Raw genomic sequence first — 16,148 nt, 5'->3', positions numbered from 1 at the left:
GCCCCTCCCATGTTCATGCTCTGTCTCTCTCTGTCTCTCAATAATAAATAAACATTAAGAAAAAAAATTTAAAAAAAAAGAGACTAGAGAAACATGACAATGACATGTGATGTGCAATCTCGGAGTAGATCATGGAATTTAAAAGTCTGTGAAAGACATTATTTGAAAAACTGGAAAAATGTGAATATTTACTATATACCAGATAACAGTATTATGTTAAATTTCCTGAGAGTGATAAATGTATTGTTGAGTTTGTAGGAAAATGTCCTTTTCTTAAAGATATTTGCTGAAGTATGTAGTTTTCTTTGCAAGTAACTGTCAAATGTGTGCGGGCACAAGTGTTTGCAAGCAACGGTCACGCCATTACAGACGGGAGGATATATATGCAGAGAGAGAGCAAGTGAGAAAATTTTGCAAAAGGTTAGGAATTGGTGAATATCGGTGAAGGGCATACAGGTATTCACTGCACTAGTTTTACTAATCCTATGTTTGAAATGTTTTAAAATAAAAGTTGACATAGTCAATTGATCAATCAACAGAAATGCTGGAAGTGTGGTCACTTCCAGTGATAAAGGACGGTACTGAAATGCAAGAATACAATGACAAGCATGATGCAGTGTTTACAACATAAAAAAAAAAAAAAAAAGGGAAATGTTAAGGGATTTATGAGACTAAAGATAGTTCTAGACAATCACTAAGGCAGGTTAACTGATACACAGTAAAATTGAAATGAGACTCGAATGTGGGCATAAATGATTTTTAAAGCTAAGAGGTTGAAAAAGAAAAGCTGTCTACTGGCATTTTAAACCTTAATACCATTAGCTGAATACTAGTTGAATTAACAATCACAATTAACAATCGAATTATTTCAATTATAATTAAGCTCTATTAATTGCCATCGAGCTTGTTTGTGATTTGTAAAAATTCCAGCCAAGTCTGAGGCAAAGATGTACAAAGATGTACCCTAAATTTTAGGGGGTGCCAAGTCTAGCTAATAGCATGACTACTACACGGAGGCCACGGCAGAGGGGTTTAAACGGTGAAGACCCATGACTGTGTGGAAACAATCTAGATGCCCCCAGCTCAGTTAACAATATGTTAATTACTAACAGCCACACTCAATTGAAGCAGGCTGCCCAAGGGTCTCCTGGGGACAGATGTTTTCTTGTTATACTGTACCATCCCCGGAAGTAATAAAATGATACTTCTTTTAAATCAACTTTACTAGCCTTCACGATTTCAGGCTATAGCCTTGATAAGTGGACCTTATGATGTTTGGAAATCTGGTTTCGTGAAGTATATCACTTCACTTCTATCTAGAAAATGATTCTTCATTTCTCTCTCACAATTTTTATTGATTTCCAAGACTATGCTTGGGAAATAAAAACAAAAAAGATTATAAAATATATAATTTCTTTGAGTTGATAAAATGTCCAAGAGCAATTTTAAAACTTTCAATTACTATTTAAAGAAGTAAAACTTCCTAAAATTGTATAACTCTTCCGGTGGTGGTGATTATTAATCTATTTATTAATCTATAAAACAAAATTAACAGAAAACACTTATATTAACACATAGCATAATCATGTATTCATTAAACAAAAGAGCACAAGAATTCCAGCGAAATGGTTAGTATCATGCAACACGTTTGATTTTTGCACAAAAGACACAAGACATTATTCTTCACTCACCACATGCTAACTAAGCACAGACTGATGGTTTACTCAGAAGATACCACTGCGAGGTGAAGAATACTATAAGCCAGGAAGAAAAAAAGCTTATTGGGTTAGTTTTAAGACTTAATATAACATAGAGATTATATGTGTATATGAACTTCAAAGGACTAAACAGAATGTACTTAAAATTTTCTCAAATCTCCCCCAAGTCAAGGGAAGCTAGGCAAAGTATAAGGAACCTGTAATAAGTCCCACCCATCCTAAGAAAATATAGTAATTTGTAGCTGAGATTTCATTTGCAACTTTAATTTAAAAATGTGAGCAACTTAATTAAAGATGCTTTCACACTTTAAGTAAATATTTATATAACATTAACTGGGTATGATTATTTGCCTTATAGAAATATTTTTCATAATTCCATTAAAGTACACATGAAATTTGATTTATATAATATCTACCAATTTACCATCAAAAATTGGGGGGAAATGGTGATGAATGTGAATACAGTAGGTCTATATGTTGAATTATCATTCCTAATATATGTCAGTTTTATCACTGAGTAATTTGCTTATAATTCAACAGTATATCATCAGGAATGGTTCCAGCAAGGATAACCCAAATTGAAATTTCCATTCAAAGGGACCCAATCTCAAACATAGTTTTTACTGTAGCAACCTTCTTAAATTAATTCTTTGTCCTATCTAAAATGGTCATAATCTAAGATTACTGATTAGCTTTCTGGTTTGTTAAAAGAGCATCAGTAAAAAAAAGGGGATTATTTATAAAATGAGTCTATTCTTAGCGTGACCAACCTCAGAAGCATCATTCCCTTTACCTTATTTAAGGGTACAGTTAGTAAGAAGCAACGAAATCAAAAGACAAACTAGAAAATAATATTTGCAACACAGCACACAACACAATAAGGTCAATACCCTCTTGAAAAACTTGCAGAAGTATGCAAAATACATATATATGCATGCTCCCTGTGTCTGTGCTTGTACGTCCCGAACAACTGCAAACAACCTAAGTGTCCATGAATAGGAAACTGGTGAACTACACTGTAGGACACCCATGTAATCATACAATCGGCCATTGAAAAGAATAAAGTACATCAATTTGTAATGAGGTGAGATAAAATAAAAATATGTTAAGTGAAAAAAGCAAGCCGTTGCATTCTGCCATTTTTATAAAATAATTAAGTGATTAAAAACATAACTATAAGTATATATTTATAAAGCTTAGAAACCCTGGGGATATTCACCAACTATTTACAAAGATGATTGTGGCATGGTGGGAAGTGTTGGGAGGCTGAGAACACGAAGGTCTCCCTCTCTATGTAACATGATTCCGAATCATTTGCAATGTTTTCTTTTGCAATGATCACGTATTATGTAATTCTAACAGAATCGAGAGTCTAACCACTTTTGAGACAACAAATGTGTACTTTATCTGTACAGTTTTTTTGTTTTGTTTTGTTTTCACTTCACAGCAGTTCTATTTGCACCTGTTTCCTGATCCACCTTCCAGGTATCCACTGAGCCCGCGCAAAGGTAAGCCTCTTCTGGGATGGAAAAGTTCTCCAGCTAACAGTGCTGAAAAGTTTGGATGAATTTGTTAACTCAGAAGAGACCTTTAGAATTCCAACCAAAGGGAGAAAAGTGCGAAACATGAAGTACAGACGGGTCAAGGGCAAGGATGGATGGAGAACTGGACACAACACAAAGGATCAATGCGAAAGAAAAGTAAAAAACAAAGGCAACAGAAAATCAATTTTTAAAAATGACTAGAACGGATGGGATGAAAATAAGCCAAAACTTCTCCATCAGAAGAGAAAAATTTTCTTTCAGTGAGGTCATCAGGAAAATAGCTGTCTAGGTGAAACAACGTCGCTTTGCTAGCACCCTGAAAAGGAAAATGCATTTCTAGAAACATTTTTCAGAAGAGATGTCTATATAACAAAAGAACCTCTCAATTTCAAGAGATGATTTAGCACCTGATTGAAACAAACTTTCTTAATAAAATGACCCTAAATAATAACACTCTCCTTTAATAAAAAAATCTGATGGCGTACTTTTAGGGCAGTTTTCTTCAGCACAAAATAGACGAGCCCAAGACTTTTGTATTCACTCTTGCTCCTACCCTGTTACTCAAATATCCAGTCTGCTCTGCCCGTCCAAACTGCCTAAACCATCACAAAATGAGGCACAATAAGCTAAGAGCTGAGAGGAGGTAAAAGGCTGTTCTCACAAAGATGAAAGTGTGTGCATTTGGTACGTGCGTTTTCTTTTGAACTTCTGCCTATTGTATAGAAGGCAATTTTTTCCCAGTTGAGACAAACCCAAAACTTTAAAATCTACAAAGAATTGAGAACTTTAGAAGGAAAGAAGCCTTAGGAATAGAACAATCCACCGTGCTCATTTTCCGAGCAAGGGCCAGAAACATGGAAAGGGCCTGCTCCAAGTCTGCCAGGGTCGGGCTGGTGAGATCCACACTCACCACAGCAGTGCCACTCGCTCTGACGGGGACAATTTCTGAGATGACGTCATTCCTGCGAAATGACCTGCCTGTCCTACTGACGTCTTTAATGACCGATCTCACACACATTAGTATTAACTCACCAACCTAAGTCTCCTTTTCTAGGAAAGACTAATTCTACACCCACATGTTGCTCTCTGGTGGCTAAGAGATCGTCACCACCACCCCTGCCACCATCTCAAAAACCCAGGGCAGGCACTATAGTCTGGCCTTCCAATAATGCTAACAAAATGATGTTCGTTTTGTGAACAACCTGAGGCTCTGAGACTTGTCAATGAAGGACGTAGGATAGGCCTTCTCTACACATCACAGCCTTCAGATAAACCAGAATTTAATTATGCTCTACAATTTAATCTTACTTGACAGATAACGACTTCTCACCTATGACATGTAATCTTGAAATTAGGTTAAACTCTGAAACCACTTATTAAGTAATAACTGTTGTGATCTGGAATGGGGTGTTTCGAATACAGACTGTAAAACTCCCTGAGGGGAGGGGAAGCAAAATAAAAAGGGGATAGACTGAGAGAGATCTTACCAGCAGTCACAGAAATGTCTGGCCGATGCCAAAAAGCTAACGCGTAATCACCAGAGTCATGAAGCCAGTCTTTAGACGGTCTCCTCCTACAATACCCAGTAAATACTGCAAGCACTGATGTGGCTGCACGCTGTCAGCTCTCAGCGCAGTTCACACTCTCTCTCCAGCATCCCAAATATTAACGGATGGGGAGGGCAGCTCTGAAACGTGTTCGGGGTTGTTTTGGTTTACTTTTCTCAGCCTTTCAGCCTTCACAGCTAAAAATAACAAAGCACTCAAGGTTGCTGATTTTAAATACGAGGGAAAACACAGCTCCACATTTATAACAAATCACAGAAAAGATCCATTTGGAACATACGTTTAAAGCTAACACGACTAAGTAGTTTTTAAATGTTCACTTAATAAACTGCTAAAAAGGCTGGTTTTCTATGCATTTGTATATCTTTCTATTGGAAAGATAGTTTCTATATTTACATTGAAAGAATATAAATATCTTTCTATTGGATATCTTATCTTTCTCGTAGAAGAAGATACGTCACTCTTTTTTGCAGTGTTTTTTCCTAATCAGCTACGGACACTGGACAGGAGTAAGAAATAGGCTGTAATTCCAAGAGACCTGTTCAAAGATAATGATTCTTATTGCTCATTTTATGAATGACACCGGTCTTAAAGGCAAATGCGTCTCTTGGTTCAACCTTCTCAATCAACAACAATCTTAATCTTCCATCAAATATAAAAACACAATCATGAATCACTATCAAGTACCAAGAATCTCAAACCAATGAAGAGTGACTCAAATTGATTTACAGGCCATCAGTGGGCCTCACTTCATGCTCATTATACGTTACTTCCTATTTCCTAAGCATCTCCTTTTATTATCTGAATTACATGACTTAGACATTTCATGCATGATAAATGGGTACTACCTCCTCCCCCGAAAATTAAAGGCTCCACAAGTCAGCAGCCATTATCTTCCACGTCTTCGATGCTCCTATACCGGCCACAACAAGCAGGAGAGTATGTGTGTGCTGACTGCACTCATTCATTAAGCAAAAGATAATGATGGATAAGACTCTGCTTAAAGTAGCAGTGGAAAGAGTGGTACTTTCTTCCTGGGCAAATCAGCCTCGGAGACAAGGGAGGATTATTTCAGGAAGGAATAAACAGTCACCATTTCATTCCTATCCAGAATGAATACCACTTTATTCAGGAATAAAGAATGTAATGGTTTTCAAAGATTTCTTTTTAGTGAAACTAAAAAAAAAAAAAAAAAAAATTCCATCTCCTTTAAAAGGTTTTTTTTTTTTTTAACATGGTTCACTATGTACATGTATCAATTCAATTAATTTCCTTCAAGGCGAACCAGTCTAAGACTGCATGTGTGTATGGGGTGAAGGGGGATGTTTCCCACCTTATCTGCCGTGGCCATGACTTAGGATGAATCTAAACTCTAACTCAAATCCGGATAAAATGTAGCCCAACAATGAGAGTTTGCCATACCCCAAAATCAAGATGATAAAGAGGCCATGGCAGAATGAACAAAGGTGCATTAGATCATTTAAAAATATTTTCTTAAACAGGCCATAATGACAGAATCATGTTGACAGGTTCCAATTGCACTGGAGAGTTTTATTTACACAAAGGCAAATTCAGTGAGGAGAAAAACTACTCTGAGCAGCTGCATTTTAGAACTGTTTGCTATAATTTAAAACAACATTCTATTGGTGAAGGGCATACATTATAGTGACATACTTCTTATAAAAAATATGTATAACCAGAGGGGCTCAGCTGGCTCGGCTGATTAAGCATCCAACTCTTGTTTCGGCTCAGGTCATGATCTCAGGTTCATGAGATCGAGCCCCATCTATACTGCACTGACATTATAGAGCCTGCTTGAGATTCTCTCTCTCTCTGCCCCTCCCCTACCTCTCAAAATAAATAAATAAACATCAAAAAAAAATGTATAACCAGAAATAACTACAGAGGTATAACAATGTTTTTCAGACCACTAGATACCAGGGAAGAATACTTTCCAAAAAACACTTAATGTTAGTCAAAATAATTGTAACTGTCTCCGAAAAATATACAATAGGTATATGACAAAATATGCAATAAAGTACTAGGACAAAGGTCAGGGATGCAGGGATGACCTTGGAGAAAGCAATGCATCAGAAGAGAGAAGCCATACCTGGCTGGCTCAGTCAGTAGGGATGCAATTTTTTTTAATTTTAAGCAGACTCCACGCCAAATGTAGGGCTAGAATTTATGACCCTGGGATTAAGAGTTGCACGCTCTACCCACTGAGCCAACCAGGAGGAGCCCTGGGATGCAGCTCCAGGTATCTGGCCTGGAGAAGAAAAGCCTTCCATTCAGGCCATTGACAGATTTTTTGGTTGAGTTCCATAGGTAAAAACCAGAAGAAACTGGTGACCACTACTAGGAAGGAAGATTGGGGCTCAAGATAAGCAAGAACTTTTGTTAAGAGACGTAGTCTGTTGAATTAAGATAGGATGCTTTAGGAGGTAATGACTTAGTCCTTACTGGAGATAGTCAGACACAGGCTAACCCATCACTAAGGAGAAGACCTTTGCTTGCTTCAGTGAGGAGAGAGAAGAGAACAGCGGTGCTGAAATCTTAAAACAGGTAGAGAAATGGGGGAGGACGTGGAGGGTGATGCAGGCTACCAGCAAGACAAGAAAAGGAAGGAGAAAGAGAAAGCTGAGGCAAGACCCGAGACTTCCCAACAAATTTCACACTGTGCTTAGAATGGATCTTTTCTTACTGCATTACTGGCCCAGAGCAAAAAGAAGTCAGGCAAGAGGATTTTGCATCATTTACGAAGTGTGTATTTATTTCATTTCAATCACATCTGACTTCACACAAAGGTTTCTAATAATTCCGTTACCTACATCTCCCTTGCTGGGTATCTCAAAAGCTCAAAAATGCTTACATTCTTTCAGTCAGAATTACTGTATTTGAAAACCACTACGGAGGATAAGGAAATGTAATACAGAACATCCAACATCATGGTGTAATCTGATTAAAAATTATTACTGGATATACCAGGACAAATGCCTTTTCTGTCCTTTCCATAAACAGCCCGGGTTCTGGAAATCCCAGATAGCACGTGTAGGTGTTAACCTCATAAAAGCTATTGAAAAAGACTGTTCTTTCCTTGAAGACACCAATTCCTATTTGCCCTCGGTTAAACTTTCTTAATGTAGATTCGCTCTCAGTTTTTACGCTACGGTACAATAAAAACGAAACATTTAAAATGTCTTTGACCACCTCAGAGTCTTTGTAAATGAAACAGAGCATGCGATAAAGTCAGAGATTGCGATAAAGTCGTCTTCTATCCGTAGCCTACTTTTAAAGCTTACCATTAGCCGAGCATCTTCTCTTTCCAATATTTTCTGAGTCTGATCATCAGGGAACTTCAGGACAGTGGTTATAACCTTCGCCATGGTCTACAAGAAAAACAAGAGATGATCACAGACAGTTGAGCAGATGACGTTTCACCCATTCTGACATGTTCTGCTGGTGGGATTCTTTAGTGCTCTCAATGGAAGCCACGACCAAAGAAGTATGATGTGAAGATATTAGTCAAGGAAATAACAGCCAACGCTAGAATTTCAATTTAAAAGGACTCTCCACAATGCCTGGGTTGGTATTATTTCAAGAAGATGCAATTACAATAGCATGAAGCTATATAAAGTTCTAATGCTCTTGGCCCTTTATCGTATTAAAATGGAACTTTATTACTCATTCATTTTATAAGGCTTTTCACTTATAGAAATCTATCTAGAAAGTAATGTATTGCCAAGCTCTAAATCATCAGAAGTTCAGCTTTAACTAAATCACATCATATATCTCATAAACATGGGCTACTGCATGAACATGAACATGCTTAGTAGGTATTTTTTACAACATGCAGCACATCAGCCTAATAGAAATACAAATTACATTTTAAATAAACACGAGATGTTTTGTTGGGTAGAAAACATGATGAATCAAAACATTACACATGGTGGCTTGCAAAACAAGATCATAAATTGTGCAGATCTAAATGCATATACCGTAAGTCAGACTGTCACCCATAAGCTCGTGGAAAATTCTCCTCAAAGGTTGAAATTCCCTATTTTGTATCAAGATGAGATGTTTTGAGGGAGACAGAGAGGAAAGAAGATACCTGATGAAATAAGATACACTCACGAAATAAGTAGGATAACAAGTTCAGTGCTTACATACAAATTCAGGTGCTAGTGCTCTCCCCCAAGGATGCCCACAGAGGACGGCAGGGGCACCTAGGGAACTCACTGTAACGTTCTTTGTTCACGGTTACACACACTGTGTGTGTGCGTGTGTGTGTGCAGGGGGCGGGGCTGGGGGCCAGAGAAGGTCACTGAGGAAAAGATGACACAATAATAAAATATTTTACATTTCTCGGGGTGCCTGGGTGGCTCAGTCGGTTAAGCTTCCGACTTCGGCTCAGGTCATGATCTCATGGCTCGTGAGTTCGAGCCCCGCGTCGGGCTCTGTGCTGACAGCTCAGAGCCTGGCGCCTGCTTCAGATTCTGCGTCTCCCTCTCTCTGCCCCTCCCCCATTCACGTTCTGTCTCTCTCTGTCTCTCAAAAATAAATAAACATTAAAAAACTTTTAATTTTACATTACTCACATCATTAGAAAAAAAGGTAGAATTATCACCAGGAAGGAAAGAAACTAACATTTTTTAAATTCCTATTATGTGCTAAGCCCAGGCCAGGCACTTGACATACTTCTAATATTTGTTTCCACTAACAGATCAACTAATACTATTCTTTAATCACAAACCCCATACGTGGCAAGGTTTCAGCACCCTTCCCTCCCTTTACCTTTGCCTCTGCCATTCTGAGAATCAAAAAAAAAAAAAAAAACAAAACCATTTAAACTCTTGGAGAATTCCAAAGGCATTTTACAAAAACCCTCATCCTTTAAATTGTGTTGCCTAGACAGAACAGAGTCTTCACGTTAAAGCGAAATCGAGAAACTAAGCACATATGTGGCCTTAAATGGCGAGAGAAAATAAGAAGTGGTTAAGTCTTTCCGTATTCTTTTTATTAACACTCTGAAGCAATTTTAAATGGTTTGGGTATACTGTCTACGAAGACTGTTTTTAGGAAGCCACGAACACCTAAAATTTAGGGACTCATGATTATAGGAACATTTCTTTACTGTCAATAGCTTGTAAGGTTCAAAGCACCCAAGAGTCCGTTTATATTCACTATGAACCACACACGCACATGCAAGTATGTCTGTCAAAAGACCCCAGAACTGTCGCTAGGTGTTTCTTCACGTTTCTAAACGTTAATGAGGAACCCACCTCTAAATTCACCAGTGATCCTGAATCTGCAGCAGATTACCCAGCAAAGACTTAAAGCTGTTCCCTGGCTTACCAAAACGCACTTACATGAAGAAACCCAGGCTCTCTCTGCCTGTCAGACTGTCTACTCTACGTACAGTATCCTCGGGCCCTGGGAAGTAAGTAAGGAAAAGTTCAAATGAGCCAGCTGGTGGAGAGGCTGTGTCTCCTGCCAGGTCTTCTTTAAGGAGAGGCTTTACTAAAAGGTTACAGTGAGAAACACTTTCTACTGAAAAGGAGAACAGACTGAATTTTAGTGTCCGTAACAGCACGGGAGGACCACAACCCGAGAGAAGGAAAGTGAAGAAGACAGAGGAAGCTTCATGCCGTAAGAATGTGTGTCCTGCATGTGGTCTTCTTACATAAGTCATCTGCCTCATCAAGTAAGGAACACTGTGTGCAGAAGCAGAGGAAGGAACACAGGGGGGATGACACACATATCGCGCTGGACGAGGGTCAGAGCACAAAGGCCACGACACACACTGGCTCATTCTAAGGCCGCAACCCGGTTTCCATTTCAAACTCTGTGACTGTGTAGAAATTAAGGAAATCGGTGAAAGATGTGTCTAAAACCAGCTCTGATCTTGTCAACCTCAGCTCAAGGGCTAGCCACCCCCCGAATGCCTACAGGCAACACTCGGAAGTCATCCCGGGCCCTCCACACTCTGTGCAGCCCTGGAAGGAGTCACTTCCAGCACACAGATCCAGTGTTTCAGTCGGACCAGACGACTTGTCATTCCAAAACCCAATGTCCTGCCTTGGACCTTCTGTCTAGACTTTCCCTCCCGTCTGAGCACCTCTATTAAAGTCAAACCACACCTGCATACACCTCATCCCGCTTTAAAGCCCAGCAATACACCTGCTTCTCCACGATGCCCGCCTTGACCTTCTCACAAGCAAACAGGAGAACTCTGTGCCTCTCTTAACAGCCCCGGCTACGTTCTGCATCACGTCAAGCTTAACTACAAACAGCTCCACTTTGCTACTATAGAGTAAACTCCTTAGAATTAGGGACAGTGTCACATTTCATCTTCTTATCCATCGGGGTGATAAACAGAAGGCCACATGGAGCAAGCGCTCAATAAACACGCAGTAAAAATTAAGCAGAGCGTCTGCTACCGATGTTCTAGATTGACCTGTACACTGTGATGGCACAGTGACAGCCTCACCATTTGTAGTAACCAGGTGCACTGAGTGTTGAAGACAAAGGACCAGGGAGAGCCCTCGGCAGCATGGCTTCCCAGTCAGGTGTCAGACGGGGCGTGGGGACATCCCTTCCAGCTGTCTCCTCAGGCACAGCCTCAAACTAACCGCACGGCCCTGACGGCGCGAGCTGGCGCCCGGCACATCTCACGTTTGTGCCGGGTCTTCCTTCAGGAGGACTCAAGCTCTGTAGGGCTCCTACCCCGCACAGTTCACAACCTCCAGAAGACACGGTCTGAGGCACGTAAGTAATTTATTTAGCGACACTGGGATCACAGCTTTACATTCACAAATGAACCAATCAATACGGCTAAACTGCTGAGAGGCTTTTTTTTTTTTTAAGATATAGCCTTCTCCCTTCCCTACAATAACAAGGTAACATTAAATTATTTACCCCACCTCAAATACGGGCTGCTATCCAATACAAGACTTAATAAGAGGAAGCTATATGTCCTTAGCTTTATTTATTTTATTATTTTTTCATGAGCTTTACTTTTAAAAAGATAAGGAGAAAATTAGTTTTAGCTGTTCTCTGAATTTTAAAAAAAAGCTCTTTAAGAAAAAAAATACTGAATCACTGTGAATTAATATATCCCTCTGTATTACATGTTCAGGATCACACTAGATATTACTTTAATTTGAAACTATTTGATATAATGAAATGAGATTTCTACAGATATTATGGATTAAAATGACTTCCATTTCTATAACTCCTAGTGTTTAGCAGAATCTATAATCTATAAGTTCATAATATTCTTTTAAGAGATTTCTTATGTCCTTACTTTTTAGGCTTTTAATATACCTGCCAAATTAATCCCTGAACTGGCTTAGCACTCCTTGACTTAGTAACCCCCCAAGGGACCCCTAAGTTAAAAACACTGATTGCTTCTAAAAATGGAAAACTCATGATCCCATCCTCAGCCAAGGTATATGGACAATGTAAAAGTTTATGAAGGTAAAAAGTTGAAGCAGTGTCGGAAAAGAAATTGCTTTAAATGAAAATTTGTTTGAGGAAAGGTTCATGAATTTCCCTAAATACATGGTTCAATTCAATTCAAGATATATTTACCAAAAGTCCAATATAAGGCTCTTTTAAAAACACTGTGGGGGATACAAACAAGAAAAAGACCAGACTATACACTCAAGAACCTTACAATAATTTAATATTCCAGAAAACAAATTTAGCCAAGCATTATTACCTATATGATGTGGTAATTTTAATGACTGATATTCCATATGTTTTGAAATGATTTTCTCACTGTAACTAAAGTAAAATATTTAGAAATACCCCTAAGTAGTCATTCTTAATTATGACCATTTCCAATACTTCCACATTATCCTGAAGTTTCCATGAAAATGAAATCAAATTTTGACTTGACTCTAAAATTTCAAGTCAAAAGTAAAAATACCCATGTTTTACAAAATATTAAGTCAATGAAATTTCTATTTTTAGTATTTAGCATCATCCAACAGTATTTTTTAAATTAATATTTTATAACTGAAACAAATATAAGCAAGATCTACAAATCATTTGTGTAAACAACGAACTATAACACAATTAATTACCTATCACCTTTTAGCATGTGTGGTCTGCTAACAGTAAAATATGGCATCAATATGTGTATTAAAGTATTAGAAGCGGGCACATTTCCTTTTAAATTAAGCCACACGCCAAGTCACCAGAAATTATTTATACCTTAGTCTCACGACCCATCATATACTCAAAAAGCACTTTTCGCAAATACTCAAACTCGGTAGGTTCTCCAAAGAGCGAGACATCAGTATGATACAAATTGCCACCTGTCAAAAAAAAAAAAAAAAAAAAAAAAAAGATCAAATCTTAAAGAAAATCCAGATCAACTACTTATTACTTAGACACCAGACAAAGCAAGGCATAACTCTTATATTAATTACATTGTACTGTGTAGTACTGTACATACATACATAAAGTATTTCAATGGTATTTCTCCCTTGGAAAAGAAAATTAGAATTATTATAACAATTTTATTTCTCAAATCTTTTCCTCCTCTTCCTCCTCCTCCTCCTTTTGGCATGGCAATTTTAAAAGACTATACTTAGGAAATACAAAGATTCCTTAAAACTGGTATTTCTCTCCTCAATATTCTGTGGTTGACTGCAGATAGTCCACAATGAGTGAAATTAACAATAATGTTTATTTTATTAAGAATTCATTATATCAGTATAGTATTCTAGTTTTTCTAGTATTCCAAACCTAAAAGCACTTAGGTTTAAATCAAATTTTCAAAACTGTTTGAAACACAGTAGATAAAATAACTAGAAAACACATGAAATATTAATGCCATTATAGTGGTTTTCAAATATTTTGATTTGACATCTTAAAGCCTGTCATAAGAAGTCACAGTTCATCTGTCAATCAGGCCCCATTTCAGCCTAAAAGTAAACAATAATTACAGTTCAGGTATATGAAATCACACTGAATATTACTTACGTATATATTTATGCCTTGATAACCCCGAAGTTTTTAAAAACCTGAATCAATAACAGGAGATCACACTGTGCTGTAGGATAATATAATAAAGCTTCCACTATGAGAGCTATGAACAATAAGTGAGCCTCTAAATGCCAAAGCTGAAGGCAGCCTTTTATTGTAACTTTATATTCCTTTTGGCTTAGAATTTAAGTCACCATTTTTTCAGCGAAAAGAAACAAACAAATGAAAGCTCCTGAAGTACTATTCACACGTATGAGATTGGCAAAGTCCCGAAAGTCGGATAACATCTGAGACTGGCAAAGTCCCGAAAGTCGGACAATTCCAAGCACTGGTCAGTACACAGAACAACGGAGATGCCTGTGCATGTGTGGAGTGAGCTGATACAAGCACTCTAAACAACTTCACATTACTTTGCAGAACTTCCTAAAGTGGAAGGATGAGCATGTTCTATAACGCAGTAATTTAATTCCTACCAGTACATCCTAGAGAAATGCTTCACATGTACACCAGAAGTCAATGTTCAGTTACACTGTTTATAAAAGCAAAATTAAGACAATTCAAAGGTCCACCAATAGGAGAATAAAGTATGGTATAAAGATACAATATATTGTGAAAATCAGCATTCAAAATGGTTAAACTATAGCTTCACACACATTAAATTAAAATTAACAACTCAGGAAACTGATGTTGGCAAGGATGCAGAGAAAGGGGGAAACGTCTGGACCATTGGTGGGCATGCAAACTGGTGCAGCCGCTCTGGAAAACAGCATGGAGGGTCCTCAAAAAACTAAAACGAGAACTACCCTACGACCCAGCAATAGCACTACTAGGTATTTACCCAAAGGATACAAAAATGCTGATTCGAAGGGGCACACGCACCCCAACGTTTATAGCAGCACTACTGACAACAGCCAAAGTATGGAAAGAGCCCAATGTCCATCCACTGAGGAATGGATAAAGATGTGGTATACGTATACAATGGAATACTGCTTGGCAGTGAAAAATAGTGAAATCTTGTCATTTACAACAAAGTGTATGCAACTAGAGTATATTATGCTAAGTGAAATAAGTCAGAGAGAGACAAGTATCATAGGATTTCACTCATATGTGGAATTTAAAAAACAAAACAGATGAACATAGGAGAAAGGAAGGAAAAAAATTAGGTAAAAAGACGAGGAAGGGAAAACATAAGAGACTCTTAAATACAGAGAACAAACTGAGGGCGGCTGGAGGGGAGGTGGGTGGGGGAATGGGCTAAATGGGGGATGGGTATTAAGGAGGACCCTTGTTGGGATGAGCACTGGGTGCTGTATGTAAGTGACGAATCCCTAAACTCTACTCCTGAAATCAATACTACACTGTGTGTTAACTATTGTGAATTTAAATTAAAAAAAAAAAAAAAAAGGGGCGCCTGGGTGGCGCAGTTGGTTAAGCGTCCGACTTCAGCCAGGTCACGATCTCACAGTCCGTGAGTTCGAGCCCCGCGTCGGGCTCTGGGCTGATGGCTCAGAGCCTGGAGCCTGTTTCCGATCCTGTGTCTCCCTCTCTCTCTGCCCCTCCCCCGTTCATGCTCTGTCTCTCTCTGTCCCAAAAATAAATAAACGTTGAAAAAAAAAAAAAAAAAAAAAATTAATAAAAAAAAAAAAAAAAAAAAAAAAAAAAAAAAAAAAAGGTTGAACTATAGCTTCACACCTAATGGAATGAAATCCAAAATCATAATGCTGGGTGAAATAAAGGCAAGAATATGCAGAACACATATAAGCTGATATCATTTCTATACAGCCCAAACATTAAAGTCAATTGTTTTAGGGAACAGTATGTATACACGTTAACAGTGGTTACCTTCAGGAGAGAACAGAGAGATACGAGACTAAAGAGCAGTGCGAGGAGCACTGACGATGTTCTAGATGGTGAATTCACAGGTGTTAACCGTCTTCATACTTGATATTTACACCCTGTGTGTTTGTACGTTTGGAATATTTCACTTTTAAAAAGCATACACTTTTTAAAGACCCAATTCACTCAAACCACACTTAGCAAATACAGAGCACCCAGAACTAAATAATGACAATGTACTATTTCCTCTTCAAAAACCATCTCTCTATATATCACACTTAAGTGTTTCATTCCTCTAGATTGACGCAAAGAGCTTACAATGTACACTTTTCAGAAAAATAATTGATTTTATTATTATAAACATGTAGATCACTTACATATAGCCATTTTCCTGGACAACTAATTAATACTGTTTTCCAATGCATGTACCCTTTCCTGTCTTCTCCCTAACAGTGGCATATAAAAGAAATTTCTTCCTCTTTTTATAA

General features: G+C 38.0%; 1 protein-coding gene across 4 annotated transcripts in view; it reads right to left on the bottom strand.

Moving 5' to 3' along the window:
- Nucleotides 1-16,148, bottom strand: part of GOLGA4 (golgin A4) — a 126,739-nt gene that overhangs the window by 1,716 nt on the left and 108,875 nt on the right. For 3 of the 4 annotated variants that reach the window (XM_047875107.1, XM_047875111.1, XM_047875110.1), the window contains 3 exons: nucleotides 13,048-13,151; nucleotides 8,130-8,216; nucleotides 1,692-1,754 (listed from right to left, as the gene is read on the bottom strand). In XM_047875107.1, coding sequence (XP_047731063.1) covers nucleotides 1,725-1,754; nucleotides 8,130-8,216; nucleotides 13,048-13,151 — 221 coding nt within the window. In that variant the 3' untranslated portion in view covers nucleotides 1,692-1,724. The remainder of the gene's footprint in view (nucleotides 1-1,691; nucleotides 1,755-8,129; nucleotides 8,217-13,047; nucleotides 13,152-16,148) is intronic. The other variant, XM_047875109.1, reaches the window with a different exon arrangement.

This window comes from Prionailurus viverrinus, chromosome C2, assembly GCF_022837055.1.
Source record: "Prionailurus viverrinus isolate Anna chromosome C2, UM_Priviv_1.0, whole genome shotgun sequence".
NCBI lineage: Eukaryota > Metazoa > Chordata > Mammalia > Carnivora > Felidae > Prionailurus > Prionailurus viverrinus.
The sequence above is the reverse complement of the archived record's forward strand: the minus strand, read 5'-3'. Positions and strand labels throughout refer to the sequence as shown.